At 36.5% G+C, this 24,401-nt stretch overlaps 1 protein-coding gene across 1 annotated transcript in view; it reads left to right on the forward strand.

Annotated features, from left to right (window-relative positions):
* Window positions 1–12,950: 12,950 nt before the first annotated feature.
* The window catches only part of RTTN (rotatin), an 81,571-nt gene continuing 70,120 nt past the window's right edge, over window positions 12,951–24,401 (forward strand). The window contains exons 1-9 of the mRNA XM_053993788.1: window positions 12,951–13,021; window positions 13,630–13,817; window positions 15,042–15,237; window positions 16,928–17,017; window positions 18,179–18,257; window positions 19,481–19,595; window positions 20,119–20,269; window positions 21,180–21,345; window positions 23,858–24,039. Of these exons, the coding sequence (XP_053849763.1) occupies window positions 12,991–13,021; window positions 13,630–13,817; window positions 15,042–15,237; window positions 16,928–17,017; window positions 18,179–18,257; window positions 19,481–19,595; window positions 20,119–20,269; window positions 21,180–21,345; window positions 23,858–24,039 (1,198 nt within the window). The 5' untranslated portion in view covers window positions 12,951–12,990. The remainder of the gene's footprint in view (window positions 13,022–13,629; window positions 13,818–15,041; window positions 15,238–16,927; window positions 17,018–18,178; window positions 18,258–19,480; window positions 19,596–20,118; window positions 20,270–21,179; window positions 21,346–23,857; window positions 24,040–24,401) is intronic.

Genomic DNA, 24,401 nt, shown 5'->3' on the forward strand with positions numbered 1-24,401 from the left:
CAAACTGTTTGTATACAACTGACTTTCAAAGTCAAAAATTTGCAACGTTAACATCTCAGATTAAACAAAGACTATAACATAGAGAGAAAAATCCTCTAGCTATATTTGTGTCATGGAAAGATACAAAGACAGGATTTATCATACCTGATCAATGTCCACGTGAACACCATATCTAAACCTGGTCATCTATTTAAAGCTTTGCCCAGTGTGGGATGCTTCATCTAAAGAGGAAGTCTGGCTACTCTCTCAAATTCCAAGTTAATTACGTAATGCTGTGGAATGCTTAGGAGATGCAAGTATTTCCTAAATTGACCAAATACTGAGCTCAGCCCTGAGGCTTCCTTAAAGCTCAGGACTCTGCCTGAGACCATAGCCAGGATGTGGTTCCCTGGCATCCCCTCTGTACTTGCTCCCTGTCAAATACACAGCCAACACCTGTATTCGACTCTTCTCAACCAACTTAAAGCAGAGGGAACTACCAAAACAATTCCTTAAAAAAGGTAAAAACTAGAGACAGGAGGCTTTTAATGAAAAGCCAGACTTAAGGCTGGAGGATAAGCAGAGTGCTGCTAGTAAAAAGCACCTGTGACTCTTTGTCTGCACCCTGCAAGTTTTACTTAAATACCTTTCACACTTGAGGACAGGGTCTCTTCTGGAAGGTGACATTTTAGTGCTGCTGGATGAGATAGCTTGCTGTGCTAACTATGAAAACTGTCACATCCATAACAAATAACTTGTGATGAAATATTTAAGTAACAGGAACTTTTTGGATTTCTAGTGGCACTCTTTCAGAGAGCACACAAGACTGCACAGAATAAAAAGTCAGTGGAATTTCTTCAGTAGTGAATTACTGCTCATTTTCTCAGAAAGAATTGTAAATGTAGCTGTAGATTTTATTGTAATATATAATTTTATCTTAGAAGTAGCAGAACAGCTGGGGTTATCTCAGTGTCACCCTACTTAGCTCTACTTTTTGAAGCTGCTGATTGTCAAACAATTTCAGCATGAATGTTTATCATATAAAGCCTCAGAACTGGAGAACATTTTTTAAATTAGTTGTAAAATATTGCTTAAATGATTTCTGACTTTATCTGAATAAAGTATAAACCAAAAATATTTTGGGATTGACTTGTACTGAGGGATATTTTTCTCCTTCTGTTCTGAGTCCTAGCATTTTGATATGACAATTTGACAGTTCTATTTTTCTGAAAGGCCAGCAAAATATTAAAGAGGAAAACTAAGATCCTAAGAAGAAAAAACTAGGTTCTTTTTGAAAAATAACCAATATACACCTTAGGCTGGTATGCAATTTGCATTGATGTCAGTGGGCTTGCATTTTTATGTACTACAGCTTGAAAATCACCTTGATTAATCCTGATTTCCTTTAAAGACAGAAAAGCTTTTAGAAACTGATGTTTTAAGAAAATGAATAAAAACGAATACATATAGAAATTGCACAGGGGAAGAAGGTTTGAGACAAACAACATGCTGCTCAGTGATAAATATATAGAGGGTGTTAGAATCAGAGTCTGTTGTCTGTCAGGAATGAAAATGTAAGCGTGTAAATTGGAATGCAGAGAAAAAGATTTCTCTTTACTAAAAAAAAAAAAAAAAGAGTTCAGAATATTTAAAGAAGTCAAACAGTTGAAATAAGCTAAATATTTCTCTTAATATTCCTCAAGAGGACATTGCAGGAAATCAATTTTTCTTCTTGCTATGTACTGGGAGTAAATTCTATGTTGCTCTTTAGCAGGTGTCCTAGGTTTTGCTGCTTGCATCACTGATGGCTAAGTGTAGAAGGAAAAGCAGGAATCTGGAGTATGCATCAGGTATTTTGAAAAACTATTTTGAAACATTACAGAATGAACTAAAGACAATTATTGGCTTAATAAATGAGAAAAATATTTTCCCCCAGCTTCTGGGGGTTTCTTTGTTGTTTTTAATTTTTCCCTCCCCACTGAAGACAGTTGTGATAACACACCTAGTAACCAAATAGAGGTTGATAACGATCCCTTTGTTTCTGAGTATCTTCTGATGTGACTGCTAAATCATGCTTCTATCTTTTGCACATCTGAGCCTCCCATTTTCTCAAGTTGTGCTTCTGCTGTACTTCATTCCTCAGGTCAAAGAAAAGCAGTCTTGTCCTGCATTGAAAGTCCTTTCTGTACTGACTTGGCTGCCTTGCATGTCTCCATTTTTAGAACATTACCTTTAAAAACATAATCAAGACAAAAACAAAAAAATTAAAAAAATTAATTAAAGCCTGCTTTCATTAGTTAGCTTGCACTGAAAACCACGTGTCAGCTAGTGGGTGTGTATAAACACAGTGGTGAGGCTGCAGCTGGTCTTCAGACAGAAATATGCTGCTGCTGAAGCAGAGCAGGATCATGTCATTTTGGAGTGTACAACCTATCAAGCAGTAATTTGGGGCTAGATTGCAGTTTTGACCTCATGCTAGCAGTGAGGAAGATGAGCTGTATGCTAATAGCAGTTCCCAGCACTGCTCCCCGTTGTGCTGGGAGTGCACACAGAGCAGCTGCTGCTGCCCTCACCAGAGCTGTGCACACCCTCTCCCACACCAGCCCATCTCTGCTGACATCTGGGTACAAACAGCATCATTGCTTGAACCATGTCAAGGCTGCTGCCTGCCATTAATCAAGTTTCTGTCATCACTTTTGTCAGGTCCTGATGAAACAGATGAAGTTCTGAACAGAGCAAAATAAGGAAACAGAAGAATATGCTATCCTTCTTCATTCCTCTGCATACATTTTTGAAGAAATGCTAGCCAACAGCTTGTCATTTCACTGAGACATAGCTGTGCAGTGATACAGCTTTCAGATGGTTAAATGGGTGGTTTGCAGCTGAAAGAGAACTCTGGGAAGAACAATCCAAGACAAAACCTCTCTCTTTGAAGCCACCTAAATGCTGTTTAATCCGTAAATAGCGAGGTGATATGAACCCACAGCCATCCTTCTATTAAAGTGAGAGCCAGTAATAGACCCTTGACTTGTGTGAATTACAAGACTGAGATCTAAGAAAGTGATTTGTGGCTCATACTGGACAAACAATTATCTAGCACTAGTCCCAGGGAATCTACACGCTGCATTCTGAAAGGGTCACACAGCCCAAATGATTTCTTAGTGAAATCAGTTATTTTCTAATTGTAGCGCTAATTAAATTGTAAAGAGAGACCTGTTGACACTGGAAACAATATTTAAATTCATCAGATAAAGCCTTTTTTATTAAAAGAGCTGTTGAATTACATTACGCTGGCTGAACCTCTCTACACCTGTCCAATCCAGGTGTCTTCCAGTATCTGTGGAGAATATTCGCCTAGATAATTTCAAGGCATGTTTTTGTGACAAATGTCTCTCTTAGAGATAAGTATACATCTGCTTGCTTCAGGTGATGCCTTAGGTTTAACTTTTATATTTTTCAGATTCTGTACTGCTTTAGTGTGTAGTTCTGAGCTTCATATTAAGGGATGGTAAGCTCTCTTCACAGAGTAGGTAGACAAAACAATTCATTTTCTAGCTTGGGACCAAGGACAACCGACCCAAATTTCACGCCCTAAAGCATAAACAATGTGGACTGAAGAAAGGACAAAAAAGAAGGATGGGACTTCATGACCTAAAGCTATAATTGGACAATTAGCTCCAATATGCTAATGAACCAGAACTTATAAAAGTGTGTAACCCTGTGACTGATTGTCCATTTTGTGACCGTTTTGGTTCATCTTGGGTGTAGCCCTGGCTGGGCTCTTGTACTGCCCATGGTGTATCGATTGAGGGCTTCTAATAAATACCTACTTTATTCTTTAACTCTCTTTAGTCTCTGTTCTAGGTTAGCCTTCACAAGGCATCACAGGCAGCGAACAAAGCAATAGACAGATACTGGGATACTCTTTCCTCTGCTCCTGACATTACCAGTGGGAAGGTATATATAGCTAGGTGGCCCTTTTGCTACATCCTACATTCAATATACAGAAATTAAATCACTAAAAAACTGCAACCAAGAAAAAGAAAAAAAACCAAACCATAAACCAAATGAAAACTAAAAAACAATGAGACAAAAAACCTTCAAAAATATCAACATGTAAGGAAATGCAGATTTCTGTTCCATAAAGTGAAGAAGAGAAACACTGTCCAACAAAAACAGTGCTAGCTGTCCTAGTGGCCACCATTATATTATTCATTAAAATGTCAGTGTATTCTTCCTCACTAAATATAGGGGTTTGGAACACTTAAATGCTACCTGTAAACAGAATGACTTTTCTATGAAAAAATTAAAGTTAAAACATCATATAGTTTTATCATTGTTTCATCCAAATATGCATATTTTACATGAAATTTGCTACTAGTTATAGATGAATGTGTGAACTAAGATGGTAAAGAATTCTGTACTGAATAAAAATATTTTTAGCCCAGCATGTGTCATATATCTTGTATCTTTCAGATACTATTAATAAAGTGTTCCTATATGAAACAAAAAAAGGTATTGGCAAAGATTGAAAAAATGTAATTTTTGTCATTTACACTTTGAAAACCAATTAATTGATAATAGCAGAAAGCTTTCCACATTTTCCTGGTCATGAATATTTCAGATTATTAACATCCCTTAAAAGTACCTGTATTTGAAAAGAAATCCTTGGATAATGCATGCCATCAGATAATTGACTCCTTTAGGCAGCCCTGGCAAAATTAGAGTTAAAAGAAGGTGCAAATCAGAGACAGGTGAAGACAGGTTTAGTGGAAATATTTTCCTTGTATTACTTATACAGACATTTATACACAAATAATAATAAAACTAAAATAAATATATATATATAAGCCTATAGTGCTGATGAAACACAGGTGCTAGGTTAGTTTTGCCTTTTTAAGTAGTGTTGATAACAAAGCTTCAGTGTTCTAACATATGACCTCTGCTTCACTGAGTGCAACAGAAGTTTCTGTGGTTTACATTTACCATGCTAACCTGGCGAAATTATGATCAGGGAAAAAAAAAAAGTAAAAATGACAGGTTGGCAGCTCTGCTGGGTGTCATTCTATCAATGTCTCATTTATTCTCTCAGGCTACACATGCCAGTACATTAACAGAGTGCATTCACTACCTGCAAATGAGCCCATTTCCCCTCTGCTCCCTGTCATTCATTGCCTACTGCCACCGAAGACTGCAGAGACTTCATCTTGCTAATAATCAGCTCTGTGGTTAATTCTGGAGGCAGAATACAGTCCATCCAGCTCACTGCTTGGCAGCTATTCTAACTTAGCTGTGTGACATTAGCTAAAACTTATTTTTGTCAGTTCACTAAGAAAATATCACTAGGTGATGGCATACATATGGTTACATTTTCAAATTGACTTCTGAAAAACATTCTCCGGATATTTGGAAAAATGCCTGTTTTAAAGACAGAACTACAGATTAGTACAGAAAATAGGTTTTATGCATATACGATACAAGTGCTACAAGTGAACTTGAATATGATGCTTTTGAAAAAGTGCTTAAAGGATCAAAAAAATATATCTAAGAGTTGCCATTCAAAACACGCCAACAGACAGTCTTCAATTTTTAGCAACTCAAAGGGAGATATGAGGCTGAGTAGAAAAACATGTAGGGAATAAAATTGGATGACAATTATATAAAACTAGTTAGATCAATTTACAGATGAAATTATCAGCAACAAATATCTTTAAGATCTGTAGTCATTAAAAAATGTACACATTTTCCCAAGACTGTTTAGTTGTCTTAACAAGCTCTGAAAGCTTGCCAAAAAATTGAGAAGTCTCACATTGTTCATGTTACTGTCCAAGAACATTCAGGCAATTACAGCTCTTGCAGATGTCATGATGTCAGATTTGTGGGCAATGACAAGCCATGTGATTTTCTGCTGCCTTCACAAACACTAACTGATCAATGTGCAGTACAATCTCCAAAAGTTAATGTGCCTATATAAAAGCATGCAGTAACAAATGAAACAGCAACAGCAATACTTAGAGTCTGTCAAAGAACGGTATTGCAATATACCTAGAGTGCAAGATCCAGTTTCAAGGCCTAGGAAAGTTACATGAGAAATCTAGAAATCAAATCTGTATTAGGGAAAATATTTGTAAATCTATAAAAAGTTATTAAAAATAAGTCTAAATCTGCATTCCATGCATATACCACTTCATAACTGTGTTTAAGATAGAAATACAAAAATTTTTATAATTTTCATGATCTTGATTACAGATTTTTTTCCAGTATATTTCTTTTGAATTGATCATAAGATAGTGAGCATCTAATTCCATTGTCAAATATTTCAACAGATGACTATTGTGTTTTCAACAGTTTTTCAAAAACTAGAAAAGTTGAGAACATAAAATACATAATTCCAACTGCATCTTCAGTCAAATAACTGCTGTTTGAGTATTTCTTTTGAGAAATTGTGCCCTACTCAAGCCAGGACACAATTTACACTACAATAGTTGCTTCAGTAATTTCTGCCTGATGTGAATCTACAGTGTTCAAAGCATGCAAGCCCCGTGTATGGAGAGAAGGCCACCTCTCTTTTGAGTGATGGGAACCATGATTTTGAGAAATGTGGTAGATTCTTGAAAAGCCAAGAATCCTGGTTGGAAACAGAATCTCATTTCCTCTTGCTTTGGCACCATTTTTGGCTATTTATTAGTTCTAAAGGAAGAATAACATTGGAGAAATGTGAGGCACCAAACACTGCACTCTTTTTCTTCTGAAGTTAAATTCACAAAATAATGGCCAAGCTTGTGAAAATGACTAGGTGGCTGTGATGTGTAGGGTAATGACATGAGTTTGCAAAACTCACTTTCTGAAGTAAATAAAGAGTATTACTTAGCTTGCGGATACTATTATTGCTAATTAAGTGATAACATTCAAAACTATATTGAGCTTTACTAATGTCATCCAAAGTTTTTACAAATCCATACATTAATGATACAAATTTACTATTCCATTAGTATTTTAAGAAATTATTTCCTGTTTTGACTGAGTCTTGGTAATTTAATTACAGTTACATCAGAATAAAAACAAAATGTCATAATGTGGGCTAAAATGTGAATAGCTTCCAAATCAAAAAACTTATTACTTAAATGTTTTTATCCTTTGCAATTATGTACAGCATTAGTATTAGTAGAAAAGAGTAACCTCCATGAAAATTTTACAGTTCTCAAGAATATACTGTTTCCCAGAACAATAGAGCATCTTCAGATGTTTAATATTATCCAAGCAATAAACAACAGAAACAGGTCCCTTTAGAATAAACTGTCTTTATGAAGCAAGTGCAGTAAACCATGTGGTAAATTACATAAAGGTAGTAGAGAAGTGCCCTGATACAAACTAAAATGCTAGATGTTTTAATAACATCAAAGATTTTATCAGTGGTTTATTAATTTTAAATGACATAACCATAAACTTGTACATAAAAAGGAAAATATATGTGGCAATTATGTGCCCTGAGCCAAAACTCCTGTGCAATGCACTGTGCCCTCAAGTGAAGCAGAACAGTTACGTATATTAGGCATTGCATTGCCAGCTCTTTCTGTGAAGTGGCTGCAGATTCAATTCACGGCCATTTAATCCAGCCTTTTCATTTTGGGAAGAAAAAAAAAAAAAAAAACAACAAACCCAAAACATGCCAATGTTCAGTTTAATTTAGCTTTATATTTCTGAGGGAAGAAGATTTTTACTACCTGTGAAAATGTAATTAAAAAATCAGATGAGAGTAAGAAATGCCTTTCCAGGGGGCACTGATCTTTTTGTCCCCAGGTGATGACCACAGCCACTGCTGGGGGAGAGCTGCTTTCCCCTGTCCGAGTGCCCCATCCTGCCTAGAGACCACAACCCCTGTATTGTAAATGCAGGTGAACCCGGTGGGAAGAAATGATGATGCTTGACTCCAGTTTAGAAGGCTGAATGTTTTTAAAGGACATATTAAAATTACAAACCTACTTTTCTAACTACCATATCTAACTAACTCACAACTCACGACCCTCTCGCAAGAGTCCAGCTACAGGTGGATTTAATATGCCATCAGGCTCAAACAATCCTCACCAGAATCCAATCAAGCAATCACCCCAGGTAAACAATTCTCCAAACACATTCCACGTGGGAAAAACAAGGAGCAGAAGTAGAAATTGTTTTCTCTTTCTTCTCCCTGTGCTCCTCTATAAAAAAATCCTGAGAGAGAGAAGACTGTGCCTGCCATACCCCTGCCTTGGTGGGTTAGTGGGCACATCCCTGCCTCTGTTTCCCGGGTCTATGGTCCTGTTCTCCATTAATTTGCCTAACGTGTTGTTTTGGGCTTTACTGGTATTGTCTGCATCAACAACCTCCTCTGCTAATAAATTCTGGAAGTTCATCACCTGTGAAAATGTGTTTTTATAGGTTTTAAACAAGCATAATGGATATGGATTTTCACACTTAGGTTTCTTGAAGGCCTTTTGCTTTGCAGTTCATGGAAGACATTTATATTGATATTGACTGACTCACCAAGTACAATAATCTGTATGAAAATAAATTATCTAGCTATTATTTAGATGCAACTGTTTTTTCTGTACCACTCTATAAGTCAATTGCATATCTGCATATGCAATTTTGCAGAAGAGATAGATCCAGTTAAATGGAAAATTAAATAGGAAAACAGAGAAATTAGAAAGTCTCACTAGGGAAGACAATATAAACAATAAATTAATAGTATCATAAATGAGCTTCCAAATTTGCATCTGCTATGCTGCAAATACAAACATTTGTAAGATATTTCAGTTTGGTATTTTGTACCTGATTTAGAAGCAGTAAAATTCAGGAATTCACATTAAAGTATTTGTTGAGATCATGTCATAAACTTTAAGATAATGCAATAATTATATGCTATTCCTGGCTGCAGAAAGCATACACACACACAAAAAGAGGGTTTATACATGCATCTTCACTGGCATTAAAAGAAAACTTTTACAAAACTGCTATCATCCTACTGATTTAGAATACTAATTTCAGGGACTTGGTAGTCAGTTAAAGCAATAAACACACAGCTGCTTGTATATGTCCAGGTTGTCTTTACTGTGCATGTGCAATAGGTCCACTACAGCCTGCATATATAGATAATGAATAGTTGGGGTTTTGTTTGTTTGTGTTTTTTTGTTGTTGTTGTTTTGGAATTTTTGTTTGTTTTTTTTTAATTTCAGATGGTTTTTTTTCTTAGATTTACTGATGTATTTTTTTACCAATAATAGCTAGTGCACAGAAAAGGATGAGAAAGCTTGAGGTAAGAACAAGCAAGGTAGGCCTTCAGGGAAAGAAATGATACTTTTAAATGGACTCTGAAACAAACTGAGAGGCAGATTGAGAAAAGATTAACATACAAGGATAATTTTCTTATGTGGGGAAGATCTCATCTCAACTCTTTTGTCCATTTCTACCCCCTTCCATTCCCAATACTCTGATCTCTTTGCTTTCTCTCCTTCCTTTTGGCAATCTTCTTTCAGCTGGCACATCACAAGGTTAATTTTAAATATAGCAGTCAGTGATGTTTGGGCATCATAGTCCCAATTTGGTGTTCCTATCAGAGAGGAACTGGGAATTTATGGGGTTTTTTTGCATCTGACATGCCCTGATGTTTCTTTGTCCGGTTGCTGCTCCTTGAGATAGGTGAAAAATCAGACAGCAGGAAATCCCCAGAGAACTGGAAGCTGCAACAGTTAAGCTCAGAAGTACAATAAAGATATTATCACTAATGGTATCATGTCCCTGTCAGATAGAGTCTTTGATATGCTGATCTTCAGAGAACCTTTGGAATGTTAAAGGACAGAAGTCAGAGCAGTAAAGAAGGAAAAATATGTTATGAATAGACAGCTTTGAAAAAAGGATGCAGAGATAATAAGACTTCATCCTGTAATGAATGAGTCACAGAAATAATAAATAAAAAGAAAACCAAAAACTTCTTGAAAAAAACTCAGAAAAAGTTTTTCAAGCTCCTCTCTCTGTATGACATTTGATATAAGGGAAATTTAAAATTACAGCGCATCTTATATTGAAAGTGCTAAGAGATGGCTTTTGTACAAGAACCTCTACAAAACTGTGAGAATTACGAAACCATCTTCATTTGTGCACCTGCAGTTACATGCTAAAATGTCATGCATATAGATGTACAGCAATATCCACTGCTTGTCCACCTTTCATCAGTTTATTGGGATGGAACCCATCTGACACAGAGGATATAAAAAAGAAAAAAAAAGTTATTTGAATTATAGAAACCAAGCTTGTGAGGAGTCAGGAGTAGGCAGCTCTTTGATGTTCATCTTATGCAGAGTGCAGTAAGGAAGGAACAAGGGACAATGTAAATGAGATCAGTGACTAATTTTCCCAGTGGTGGAACTCCTACACATTTTAACTGCAGATCAGTAAGAATATACTTGGAAGAAGAGATACTCATGTTAAATAATGCCAATGGAGAGGAAAAAGTCCAACTGGCTTCAGAAGCAGTCACGGGAATATACAAGCTAAAGGGAACAAGCAGGTAAGAGGGAAAGCAGAGCTGCTAGTGTGAGTCCAAAACAGGAGATGCAGACCCAGAGGGAGTCAGTGCTCCCAGTAATGAGAGACTAATCTTCCCCTATTTAGGTTGTCTTATAATGCCAGCAATAATTACTGAGCACATCCACCACTTCTTTTCATTTTAATATCCAATAAACTTTTCCCTCTCTCTCTCTCTGTATGTGTGTTACAATTTTATGGACCTATATGCTTTTCCCTTAATATGTCACTCTTCTATTTGTAAAAATTAAAATATTTACATTGAATACCAGTCGTGAGCCATGATAGCATAAAACGTATTGCACCAGCTGATACAGCAGGCCCCTGGATCAGTTTTGGGTAAACAATCATCTCTTTTCTTGTCTAAAACAAGAGCAGCAAAACTGAAGCTGCTTTTCAAGGTTAGGAATATTTCTTAAAGTTTAACCTAATTAGGCCTTCAATTAAGAAAGTCTGACCAAAATGGCCACAATTACAGTGCAGGAGTATATTGGCAATGGAGAGTGTATGTGTCTCCTCTATGAAACACTTTTGTAGCCACCAACACCAGCACTGAAGACAGTGTAAGAAAACTGTTGTTCAATGGAGATTGACCATATTTAAAGAGGTGAGAAGGACTTGGATTTAACACTCCCATAGAGGTGAATGATGTAGCTCTTCCTCATGAAGAAATGTTTTTATTTTGGGAAATGCCTGCTTCCTTAATTCCTTTTCCTTGCTGTAGAAATGAGATACAAATCCATTTTATTATTATCACATGGGGTCACATAACCTTCCTACCAGTCCTGTTTGGGGGAATGTGAGTAGCCCAATGTGCATCTGGTTAGAGCTCTTCATATTTCACTGAACAAGCATATCATGCACAACTAAAAGGAATTTTTACTTAGTAAGTGATGCTTCTCATGTAATTGTTCTTGATAGATCCATGTGAGTTCAGCCTCCTGGGCTAAACAAACCCCTGTTGCAGCAATCACAGAACATTTATAATTAGCTTAATAAAGTCCCTTTGTTATATTGTTCTACAGATAGAAATACTGTCCTGCAAAATGACAGACGGTTTTGAGTTGCAATTAAGAATTTAGCAAAATCTTGATAGAGCAGATGGAGGACATTAATATGAATCTACTGTGAAAGTAGCATAGTGATGTCAACAACATCAAGAAACAATTAGCCATAAACTGAGAGGGCAGTGACATACATCTTTTGGAAAGCATTTGCATGTGCTGCATTGCACTTTTGCATTTTTGCTGTGTGGTGATAAAAATGTAGTTTCTCGTGCAATACATGGTGTAACTCCCCCCTCCCCCCAGGACTATTATAAGGCCATCTTCTTTTGTGAACCTACAGTTATGTGCAAAAAATTCATGAGCATATACACACAATGTCTATCATTTGTCCAGCTATCATCACTTTATTTTTTCCAATTATGATGACAAGCACAAATTTTCAAAAATAAAATCAGCCCTCAGATCAGATGAGCAACAATGTACCATCCATCTTTAGTACGTGCTTAAGAAATTCCTTTGTGAAATGGCCTTGCATTATAGACAAAGCAATGTAGTCCTAGAGTCTAGGTTACATAAAAAAGAAACCCAAACCCTCTAATGATTCACCTCATACTTCACCCCCTCATCGCTTTGCTTTACGCGAGTCAGCAAGAGCTATTTCCAGAGTGCTGGCAGACACATCAGTGACACCAGCAAACACTCCATTATCACTCTAAATGTAAATTGTAACATAGAACAATGGTTTGGGTTAAATATCATCTAGTTCCAACCCCACTGCCATGGGCAGGGCACCTTCTACTAGAAGAGGTTCCTCAAAGCCCCATGAACAGCCTGTCCTTGAACACTTCCACAGATGGGACATCCACATCATCTCTGGGCAACCTGTTCCAGTGTCTCACCACCCTCACAGTAAAGAATTCCTTCCTTACATTTAATCTAAACCCACCATCTTTCAGTTTCAAGTCATTCTCCCTTTTCCGGTCACTACACGCGCTTGTAAAAAGTCCCTCGCTATCTTTCTAGTAGTCTCCCTTCAGTACTGGGATGAATAAATCACCCCCCAGGCGTAGCTTAAGTTATGTCCTCTCATCCTGTCCCTGGTTAGCTGCCTGAGAGGAGAGGCCAGCCCCACCTAGCTACACGCCTCGGAGGAACGGGCAGACACTGGAATCTTTAGGTCCCTCTGCCGCTTCCCCACCTCCATCCCGGCCCGTGGAGCCCGGCCCTCGCGGCGGGGCTCATGGGAACTGTAGTTCTCTGTTCTCCCGCCGGCGGGCCGCAGCGCGATGAGGGTTCCCGGCGTGCTTCGCGCGCAGCGCCGGGCGGCGGGCTCGGGGCGAAAGCGGGCGGACTACATTTCCCGAGGTGCTCCGCGGGCGCGCCCAGCTGGGCGGGCGGCGGGTCGGCGCGGCGGTTGAATGCGGGCGGGCGGAGCGGCGCGATGGAGCTGTCGGCGCTCGTCAGGAAGCTCGGTAATGGCTCCTCTCCCTCCCGGCCCCGCCGCCTGCGGGGCTGTGGGCAGCGGCAGCGTGCGGCCTGGCGATGCTCTGCGGGAGCCCGGCCGCTCCTGCCCGGCCTCCGCCGCCCCTCGCCGCTCTTCTACCTGCTGCTTTTCCACTCCGCTCCCCGCGGCAGGCGTGGAGGGGGCGGCGGCACTCCCCCAACGGGACATGCTTCCGTAAGGAAATGCCAGAGGCTTCCCCTGCAAACACGGTGCCTTTCGATTCAGTGGGCTTGGGTAGTTTTTTTTTTTCGGTTGGTGTGTGCAAGGCAGCTTTCCGTACCCACAACATACTCTGGTAGAGGTTCCGGTACCACGTTAAATTAGTAGAGGCGCATTTGGCACCGGATTATGTCAGTATATCTTATAATGTCTCACCGCTTTATAATCATGTAAACACATTTGATGAGGTTGTCGCTGGTGAGTGCGAATCGTATTCGACTTCCTGGTAAGCATAATACTGGCAGTTTATAAGCCGGCTTTTTTTCACTGCATCTCTGGCAGCATTCTGTTTCTCCAAAAAAGAAAAAAAAGTTCTGTTGTATTTTATGGGTTTCTTAATCACTTTTTTTTGGGCAGGTCATGAGCTGACAGAGATAAGAGAGCGATCTATGAAGACTATTCTATTTAAACTTGACCACAACTTGATTTCCTATGCTGATCTGATGCACGAAAAAGCACTTTTTTGTAACCTTTTGGAGTGGTTCAATTTCCCAGACGTACCACTAAAAGAGGAAGTGTTAAATTTTGTGAATAGTTTGATCAAGGTATGACATATTAACATTCATTTATTTTTAAACTGTATGTTTTTAGAATGCTGAAGCTAAATAAAGCTGGATATGTATCTCCATGTAACGAGATTTTTAGAGCGTTTACAAAGACAGGAATAATAAAGCCACTGTGTGTAGACCAAAGTTAAAACAATTTCAGCGACTTCAAATGGGTCAGAGATAGCTGAGAAAAAATAGTTTTTTCTGCGTTTCTGCTTTAGTTTCTCAGCTTCTTCAGTTTCTCATCTAGTGCTTCATTTTTAACTTGGGTCATGATTTGCAGCTAAGCATTTGCATTGTTCCTGGAAAGTAAAGATTTGAACATTGTTGCAACTAATTGAGAAAATGTTACAGGAACTTCAGATAGCTCAGATTTTTACATTCTTATGTTTTAATCACTAAACTCCAATTATGCAGAGTTAAAAAACAAGGCATCCTTGATACTGACAGATGGATGTCATGGTTTAACCCCAGTTAGCAGCCAAGCCCCACATAGCCATTTGCTCACACCCTACCAGTGGCACTGGGGAGAGAATAGGATTGGTAAAAGGGAGAAGGCTGGTGGATTGAGACAAAGGTGGTTTCATAGGAAAAGCAAAAGCTGCGTGTACAAGCAAAGCATAAAAAGAGGTTAATTCACCACTTCTCATGGGCAGGCAGGTATTCAGTCATCTCTAGGAGCGCATGGCACCCTCACACATAATAGTGACTTGAGAAGACAAATACCATCGCTCCAAATGTCCCCCCTTCCTCTTCATTTCACCCCCTTTATAGACTGAGCATGCTGTTGGAACTAGATGGTCTTTAAGGCTGCTTCCAACCCAGGCCTTTTTGTGATTCTGTGGTATGGAATATCCCTGTGGTCAGTTGGGGTCACCTGTCCTGGCTGTGTCTCCTCCCAAACTCCCCTGTACTCCCAGATCCCTTGCCAGGACAGCAGAAGAGCCTTTGGTTCTGTGTAAGCTCTGCTTAGCAGTAACAAAAATAACTCTTTATCATCAACCCCGTGTTCAGCACAAGTCCAAAACACATCCCTGTGCCAGCCACTGGGAAGAAAATGAACTCTACCTCAACACAATGGTCTAAACGAATAAAGGCAAAATATCACTTAAAAATTTCAATTCTTTTCTTTCTTCTCCCTGCTGTTCTTTATTTCCTGCTCCCCTCCAGTGACCTTAAGACTATTCAAACTAACTTTGGCAGTTATTTGTCTTAATGTAGCATCCACCTGCTGCCCAGAAAATGATTGGAATTGGTGCAGTGGAATTCTTCTCTCAGCTTCGCTCCGACGTGGATCCAAATTTGCAGGCCATAATTGATGGGATTGTGGATAGACTGTTCTTCCTTTCTTCTGAACTCCCTTCTAGTTCTTCAGTACGTTATCAAGCTCAGTCTCAGCCTTCAGTAGATCAACCAGGTAAATTACCTGTTTTGAACTGTAATTTATTTTATATTAAAATAAAGCAAATTAAAAGCCTATGAGAAGCTGATGTTTTCTGGCATAGTAGGTGAATTATTCCTGAGAGGTCAGGGAAGTGTGTGCTAATCAGATTCTGCCAGAGACAGTGTGACCTTAGCTAAATCACCTGGTGGCATTCCTGTAATGGAATGCCATATCCATTTCTTCAGTGTATAATATCTGTTTTCTGTAATGTACAAAGAGCATGACACAACTTTCAAGGACAGCTTTATGGCAGCAACTGTGTAGCAACTTCAAATAAATCTGTAATTTAGCCAGTATGCTTTCCTGCTGTTCTTTGTATAGTAGGCTCTAGCTTGGAAAGCAATTGAAATCCTATGAGGGAAAAAAAAGGAAAAGAAAAAAAACAGTAGTTGATCCTAATAGAATGATTTTTGAAGCTACAGTAGCTGTATGCTCTATGTACTTAGTATTGGATAAGCATTTTTCATAGAAGAATTCATAAACTTTCTTTAAAATGTCACATTATGTGTGAAGTGCTATTGCTTGCATCTGTTACCTAGCTCATTATCTGTCTGTTACAATGATTTACATTTCCTCCTAGATGTAGTCTAACCCATTTGGTTTTTCTCTTCTGCCTAAAAAATTTTGGAACAGAGTTTGGAGGAGAAAATTATGTATCATATTACATTACCTCCTGCTTATTGTGGGAAAGACAGTGCTGTTACACATTGCATATAGCAGTAATGACCACACCTCTGTCACTCATACTGTGCAGTCACAGAGATAAAAGTAATTTTGGGTGGTTTCTGCCACCTCTCTAATGCTTGGAGATTTAGTTCACTAGAACTATGTGCCTGGTGATTAATTTTTAATATTTTTTCCTTCCTATGCCCACACAGGGGTGGATTTTTGCTTAATGTTTATACTGTATGGAGAATAGTCTTCCACATCTGCATTCTTAAATTATGTCTTTCTGAAACTACTCAGTTGAAGTTATTTATACTGTAAATTGTATGCATGTGTGGATGGAATAATCCTAATGCTTCTAAGCAGGAGTGTTGTATTTTTATTTCTGTTTCAACTTCAGTTACTGGAAAAAATTATTGTAAACTAATAACCTGGCATTATCTAGTTTGATCCTTTGAAGCAAATATTATGGTCTGGAGAGATTGCTTTTAGTGTTAACATTTCTTGTGTATTTTTTAATACAGTTTGCATATGAATGACATGGGGCAAAATACATTTATACAGGAGGGCAACTTTCTAGGTGACCTAAGAAGACAGCAATTTGGTAGGAAAAGGTTTCAAATAATTAATTTAAAAAGTTAATTTTGTTACTACAGAGGTAGATTAAAGGAAAATAATTTATTTGGCTGCCAGTCCTCCATCAGGCAATACATTTTGTGTAATTGTTTTTGCTATTGTTTGTATGGTATGCTAGTTAGTGTAAAAAATGGAGAAAAATGCTTCCTTAACAGTTGCGAATATGATTATAAAAAAATAAACATTGACACACTCTTTTTACTTCATTTTTCTGATCATCTGAGACTATTTTAGCCTATTAAGGAAACTGATTTAAAACTCAAGGGCAAGAGACAGGTAGTTAAGGAAAAGCATGAAAATAAATAGAGCATTTTTTTGTGCATGTGCATTTTTTAAACTTACCCCTTTTTTTTCCTTTTAGTTCTGCCTCAAGAGGAATTATTCACTGGATATTTTTGTTCAAGTAGAAGTCATCTGCCGCAGTTAGAAATATCTCCCAAAAGAACAGTTGGTATGTCTAGTTATAAAGGAATATGTTAATTACAGAAAGAGCTTAGAGTTGTAATTTAGATGGAATTCCATTACAAATGTGGATAGCAAAACTGGCTCTTATTTTTCCTTTTGTTATTCTGTGGAATCTGACAGCACAGAAGCTACAATTATAATGCTAATAAAAATGACATTCATCTTAATAGATATTTCCCTTTTCTAGTATGTAGTGTAGCTCTTTGGAATATCTAAAGTACATTAGAAAGTGCTGCAATTTAAAAAATCATTTAAATTTCCACTGTTCTCCAGATGATCTGTGTTTTGTAATCAGAAGTGGCTTAAAAGATTAAGTACCTTTTATTTCAACAAAACTTAGTCTGAAGTACCTTTCTACTTTTTAGAAAACTGGTGTAGGTGCGAGGGGAATCTTTGCTTTGTATTTAAATGAAAACTAGTATTATGCTTTGATTTTTTTTTTTTGTCAAATGGTGTGAAGTGTTTCACTGACAACCACAGATCAATAATATTTTGGCAAATTTTTGCCTGTACCAGTATAACAATAGCAGTTCACAGAATAGTGTCTTACTTAAAATACAGTATGGTGCTGAGATCTAGATTTTAAAATATGACTTTGCCATTACTATAGGTGAATCACCAGTTGAGTTTTTAGTAATGTATCAACTGTCTTAGGAATTGCACAATAATTATTACAAACTTTTAAGTTAGAAATGGCTTTAAAGTTATTTTCATGGCAAGGTTATTATGTGTCATAATTTTGTAAGAACAATAATTTCTACTGCTTGAAGAGTAAAACCATGAGGTAAATTTTCCATTTTTAGAGATCATGCTATTGGATAAAATATTCTTTAGTAGCAGATAAAAATTATAATTTGATTGAAAGCATGATATAAGAGATTTAGTATTCTTCCACCAATGCTGTGTTTGTTATTTGGTAAAGCTTTCTTCAATAAACCTCTTTCATTTGGATTTGGTATGACCTTAATGATGTTCTGGTATTTCTGAAAACACTAAAAGCATTTGAGTTTGTGCAAGCCTATATTTACTGAAAGATATTTCTGTATAAGATAGTATATTGTTTATAAGTTTTTTACTTTGCCTTGGATGTATACAATATAATATTTCTATAAATTATATTTCAAGACATCCGCTCTTTTTTTTGCAGTGAAATGCTTGAAATTTTCCACCTTTCCTTGGCTAACTCTGACTTCAACAGATAGACATGTTCTTTCATCAAATGAAAGGTGCAGTAATAGAAATATTGCAATTTCCTTGTAGTTTTTCTTTTTCGGGAATAGTGGCTGTAAATTTCTTTCCTGTCTTTCTTTCATGAGGTTGTTCTTGTAAATAACCCAATGAGCTAGCTTTGATAAATGAACTGGGCTAAAGCTGGGCACTGTCACTCTCTATTTTTTTGTGTTTAAATCAGAGTGTCTTTGGGTCTTTTGTTCATGACACTTCAATCTGTATTTTGAATTTCTTAAATGGATCAAGGATTTGTTTCAGCTAATAAATAAAAGCTGAATAAAAGCTGAAATAAAATCATTATTTACTTTACCCCCATAACCAGTTGGTAGGAAAATCCCTACTTTCAGTAGTAGCTTTAGGCCAATAAGTTTATGTACCTGGCCTTATCCAGGCATTGAGTCATTCCAACTGTCTTTCTGCAGGGACTTTTTTTTTTTTTTTTCTTTAATTTAGAAAGGTGTTTGAAGTGCCCCAAGGGAGAGTAGGGATTCCTTATGAGTTGTCACAGAGCTTTGATAGATTTCTAGCATAGGTTTTTTTTTGTTTGTTTGTTTGTTGTTTTTTTTTTGTTGTTTTGTTTTTTTTTTTTTTTTTTTGTTTTGTTTTTGTTTTTTTTTTTTTTTTTTTTGGTTTTTTTGTGTTTTTTCTTTTTCCTTTTGAAAGATCTCTGAAGCTGGAGAACCTGTTTAATATTTAATTTCCTTTATGCCAGAATATAGAAGAGGAACACAGATTTGTAACTGGACATATTTGATTTTTTCCGTGGTTTCAGAAACAGTGGTTTCTGAATTCCTTTTATGGAATTTCCTACTTATGTAATGCAAGTGCTTTTAAGCTGTACATGAACCTTAGTAATGAAAGAAACTTTCTTAATGATATGAGATTACTTGCTATATACCACTGAGATAATCACTAGCTTAACAGGGAATTTCCAGTAGTTCTTATTTTAATTTCAAATTCAGAATCAATAAAGTTATTTCTCTTTTTCTAACTAAATTTTACTTGTGGGAATTGAGTTTGTTCTTTATTATATATAGGATTAATATAGCTAAGGAATAATTTAACTGAAAAAATGATATGCCAATAGAATTAAGAGATTTCTTTTTCTTTAGATTCTTCAGTGTTGTGATTATAACTTTCTTGTAAAGACTTGTTCAGGCTAATAATTACTGATTGATTTTCTTTTTGTTTTAATACATATTTAAATATGAACTTGTAGCTCTTTGAGAAGTAACAACCAAAGTTTAATTTGGAGTACATGTGAGCTTCTTCAGGATGTGATTATGCAAGATTTTCCTGCAGAGATCTTCCTTCAAAGGCCAAAGATTGTACAGGCAAGAATTCACATAAAACTTAAAGTTTTTATTGGTATAAGCTTTGCCAAGAATGAATTGATGCAAATGATTCAATTTGTTTTTAAACAAAATAGTTAAACAGAAGTACCTTCATGCTAACTCCAGGCGCATAGGAAAGGGGATATTGTCTATGTATTACGGTTTGAAAGTTTTTTGCTTGTAACAATGTATATTGCTAATCACTAAGCATTTTCTGAAGTAATACTTTGTTTCTTCTGAATACATGAATTTGTGTGACTGTTGTCTGCACACCCTCTAATGGACTCCCATAATGAAGTGGTGAATTTATTGGAACTATAATGTGAAACTTGGCTTCTTCCTTATGCCTGGTGGTCTTGCATTCAGTGATGAAACAGTAGTTGAGCCTATTTATTCTTTGCTGTGATTTTGAAAAACACTTGGAAGCATTTTTGAACTATATTTAGTGTAAGACTTGCTGGCATGGTTGTTCATGTCGGTGATTAATGTTCAGGTCTTGATGTTGGTGGTTTTGTCTTTGCAGAGCCTTTTGTCTCTTCTGAGCTTGGCTTTTGGAGGAGATGGGAGGCACCAGCTGGCTTTGCAGGCTGTGTCATGCTTGCAACAGCTTTGCATCTTTTTGAGAAGTAGGCTTGACTTCCATAGAGATCCAAGTTTTTCTTCCTCAGAGCAAGGTAGGTATTTTTAAGTATTTGAGATACTGTTGTTTTTACTACAGATAAAATTGTCTAAAATGACAGAAAAAAAACCCAGAACCTTATAGCAAATGTAATCTTGTAAAATTGTTTTGGTGTTCAGTGCTGTTAATATTAATTAAAAAACTTTTAGTACTCACATTGTTTTAAAGTACTTATTCAGTTTTACTTTTCTGTGATTCCCCATTCATCAACTTTTCCCAGTATCCAATTGTTTGTATGTCAGCAGGGGAGGGATTTTTAACTAAAACTAAATTAAATCTGTAAAATAAAAGTGGGCAAAGTTTCAGAAAAGCTTTCAAGCTATTAGTATTTAACAGAGTAGTTACTAATTTCATGAGCTGTGTGAACTTTTTTTTTTATGCTGATGGCTAAAAATAGTTTAATCATTGTTTTGAATTTTGCAGTCATGAGGGCTGCTTCACAATGTTATTAATACTTAAATGTTGTAGCTTTAATGGTGTAGATGACTTATAATGGTCTTCTTGTTTCCATTTTGTCATCTGAATTGAGTCAAAGCTTTGTTTCTATAAATTGGTAGTCTGGTTTTCTTCATAAGATTGCCCCTATATTTGGTGTCTTAATAAATGGTACTGGCTGGCTGCTAATTCAGTTATAACATCAACAAGTCCAATAGCCTTACCCAGACACTATGTTTCTATTTTTAAAAGTCAAGATTTATGATTCAGCTGGAATCTTCAGTGGTGTTTGCCTTGGAATTTGGTTTCAAACTCTGCTACTTGCCAGAGATCAGTTGTTCTAAGTCGTCAGTATTTACGTGGTGTTTTTTTCCATATCCTACCTTAGTTACTTTTACTGTTTACTAGGTAGAATCTTTCAGAATAATGGATACTTCTAAGGGAAAATATGTTTTTTGTATTACATAAAGGCACAGCTTCCCAGAATTCATCTATATCTTACTGTCAAGAAGCAAGAGGTGCTCCTCGTTCTCAGAATCCATCCCCTGGCAGCAGCAGTCCTCGGCCCTCTGTAATTGGACGGACAGTTCAGCGTCCTAGAGGAGATGGTCAAGATTGGGATGCAGTATCTTCTAGGTGAATGAAACAGGAAATAACTTACACTTCAGTTAAAAACATTTTAATACAGGATTATATTATCAGCTCCTTGTCAATGTGTGGATTGATGCAATGGTTTTGGTAACTTGTGAAGATTCAAACCATATTTATGAATTAAACCTTTCTTGAAGTGGTGTTCAGAATACATAAAAACATTGCCACGTTTTGTACCATTTTAAACAAAGTCTCTTCCTATCAACTGTTATTGCTTGTGCATGTATTTGTAAGACACAGAAAATCATTTACTCAGTCTCTTGCTGGAAAGTCAGGGATTTTTCTTTTTTTCAGCAGATGACCTCATAAGTTCTTTTAAGTGGAATGGCCATCCCATAGGTAACAGTATTGTCAAAAATGCTATGCTGTATAAAGATTTCTGTTGAAGTCTTTAAAATTTGTTGTTAAATGTGACAACAAATTTCAGTTCTATAATATGTAAATATTTGACTCTTATATGAAATTATAAATTTTCTGTATACCCTCAAAATGTAGAAGTCTGTGTGTGATTTTGTTGCTCGTCTTGACCCAACTTAAAGACTTAAAGCTGCTGTTCAAGTACCAATGTCTTCTCATATGTGGGATTTTAAAAGTCCTTGTAAATCTGTGTGCTTGTTGGTAGTTCATTTGAGTCTCTGTGATGTATGGGCTTAGTGTTTGAGTACCTCCTAGGTATTCAAATAGACTGTGATGAGAATAGCTCAATTGTAAATACAGTCATATTAAACAGTTATTGACAGTCATATTAAAAAGTTATTTTTATTGAAGTCTAATATATTAATTTTTATCATGTAACTAATATGGCACTGTCAATGAATTCCAGGCTTTATGCCTTCGAGGCACTGGCCATTTTCCGAAGCTGAACAGTTAACAGTTTAATAGCAGCTGGTGTGTATTGTGCAAGAGAGCGGTGACCTGGCTGTTAGTCTAGAAATGAAAGCTGCGTAAGAATAAGTACCAGTTCAGGCAGTGATGAGACTTCTAGAAACCAGGGAGTGCTAATAGGGTCATTTTATGAGCTGTTTATGACTGCACACCTTTATCTTCTTGCATCCTGTGTGCTGCAGTAGACCTGCTCACTGCCCACGAATCTCATTTCTTACAAAAATATAATTTAGCCCAGAGGTAACATAAAGAACAAAATGATGTTGAATAGAAGATATGATAGACAGAAATGACAGTAGTGTTGCTCTGATATTTCTGATTTTGATAAGGAAGAACTACTTTTAGTGAACCTTGTCTTTTTCTACATAATTGTACTGTAAATTTGTTTATTGTTATTTACTTGTATATTGTTATTCTATATGTAACTCTTCTTTTCCTTCTTCTTTAATCTTGAGACTCTTCAATCTATCTGTTTGTCTGTTTCAAATTCTGCCTGGAAACTTAACCTTTCCTCTTCTGAATTGTTTTTGTGATTGATACCTCTCCTTCCTTTTCCTCTGGTAAGTGCAGCCAAACCCAAACTACATATTGGTGAACTCTTCTACTTTGCATGTAGTTTTTTGTTGGCTTCTTAATCAGTCGGCATTTAACTTCTTATACACATCTTGTACATTTAATTAGACAATAGAATGTAATACAGTCATGCCACAATTCAGTTTCTTCAGCTTGTTTAATAATAAAAAAGGGAACCAACCAAAACCCAGTTGTAAGTCATACAGGTTTTTAAAGGAAATCAAGATTGCTAAACATCGTTTGGGATAAAAAAACTTAAAAAAATATGTTCTGATTTTTATTAATTATAATGCTGATAGTGGAATTAGATTATTGTTGAAAACTAATACAGTTATGAACTATACATTGTTCATAATATATGAACCATATATACTTTATTTAATTATATATTCATATATCATAAATAAAATACGTAATAATTAAAAATGTCTATAATTTAATAGCATTCTATATACTTTGTAGTATATACTTGATTACATTTAAGGCTGGCTTGGACAAGGAAATACTTCCTGTTTTACAGTGGATAAGGTGGTCCTAAGGAGTAAACAGAACTCATGCTTCTTAATTTTCCTTCTAAGGATTCTTGTGGCTAGCTATATAGAATGGTTTTAATATAGTAAGTATAATTCAGGCTGAAATTTGATTTAGTAAGTTGTGTTGCTTCAAGCAACTGATAGATTTTGTTCATCAAAAAAAAAAATTCAAATCAACTGATATTTATCATGCAATATTGTGTTTGTTGCATGTGTATTTCTTCCAGTACACAGTGCTAAGTGATTTTGAAGATGATTGCCAAAACATTAGGCATTCACTTGTCATGCTACCTGTTCTGACATTCAGAAAAAGAATGAAACAAAATCTCCCTCTTGCAACTCTGGTAGATAGCAGAGAAAGTTTGGGATGGGAGGAAGGATATGCTTAAGGCAGGAGTCATGAAAATACTTAATGCTGTTTTTAACGTCTGTACATATGTGTTTTCTCTTTGCAAGAGTTAATTATGTTTATTTTTTTAAAATTTCTGTTTGCTTTTTGTTTTAAGTGGAAACAGTACTCAAGCAAATGCAAACTCCAGAATCTCTCTGCATTCCCCATTTGACGTAGGACATACTGACCTACCAGATATTGAAAATGAGGACACTTTGGAATTACAGATGAAGCAGCTTAGCCTTCCTCAGTTCTGTGTTTCCATCTTGGAAAATGCAATACCTCTTCTAAGAACAGGTAAGAAAGTTTTGAGTTAAGTATTTAACTTGCATATCTTTCCCATCCTTAATACAAGATACTCTTAAGAAGTTGGTCGATGAGGTGACTACCTCCAATAAATAAGGCACAGATGGCTACTGATGTACTGTGGCTAGTTGCAACAGATCTTTTCTAGGGACTTTGTTCAGGTCACAGAGCTTGAATCTTCTGATTGATTTCCAGAATTGCTGCAGAAGTTTTAAGTATTTTTTATTGAAAGTGGCAGGAAGTCAGTGTATGGTGGAAAAACGGTGTGTCAGAATAAAATGTCATTCAGGAAGACGGAAAAATAACCACCCTTAACCAAAGGCGTTCTCCAAAGGATCTGTTTAAGCATAGAG

Source organism: Vidua macroura, chromosome 1 (genome assembly GCF_024509145.1).
Source record: "Vidua macroura isolate BioBank_ID:100142 chromosome 1, ASM2450914v1, whole genome shotgun sequence".
NCBI lineage: Eukaryota > Metazoa > Chordata > Aves > Passeriformes > Viduidae > Vidua > Vidua macroura.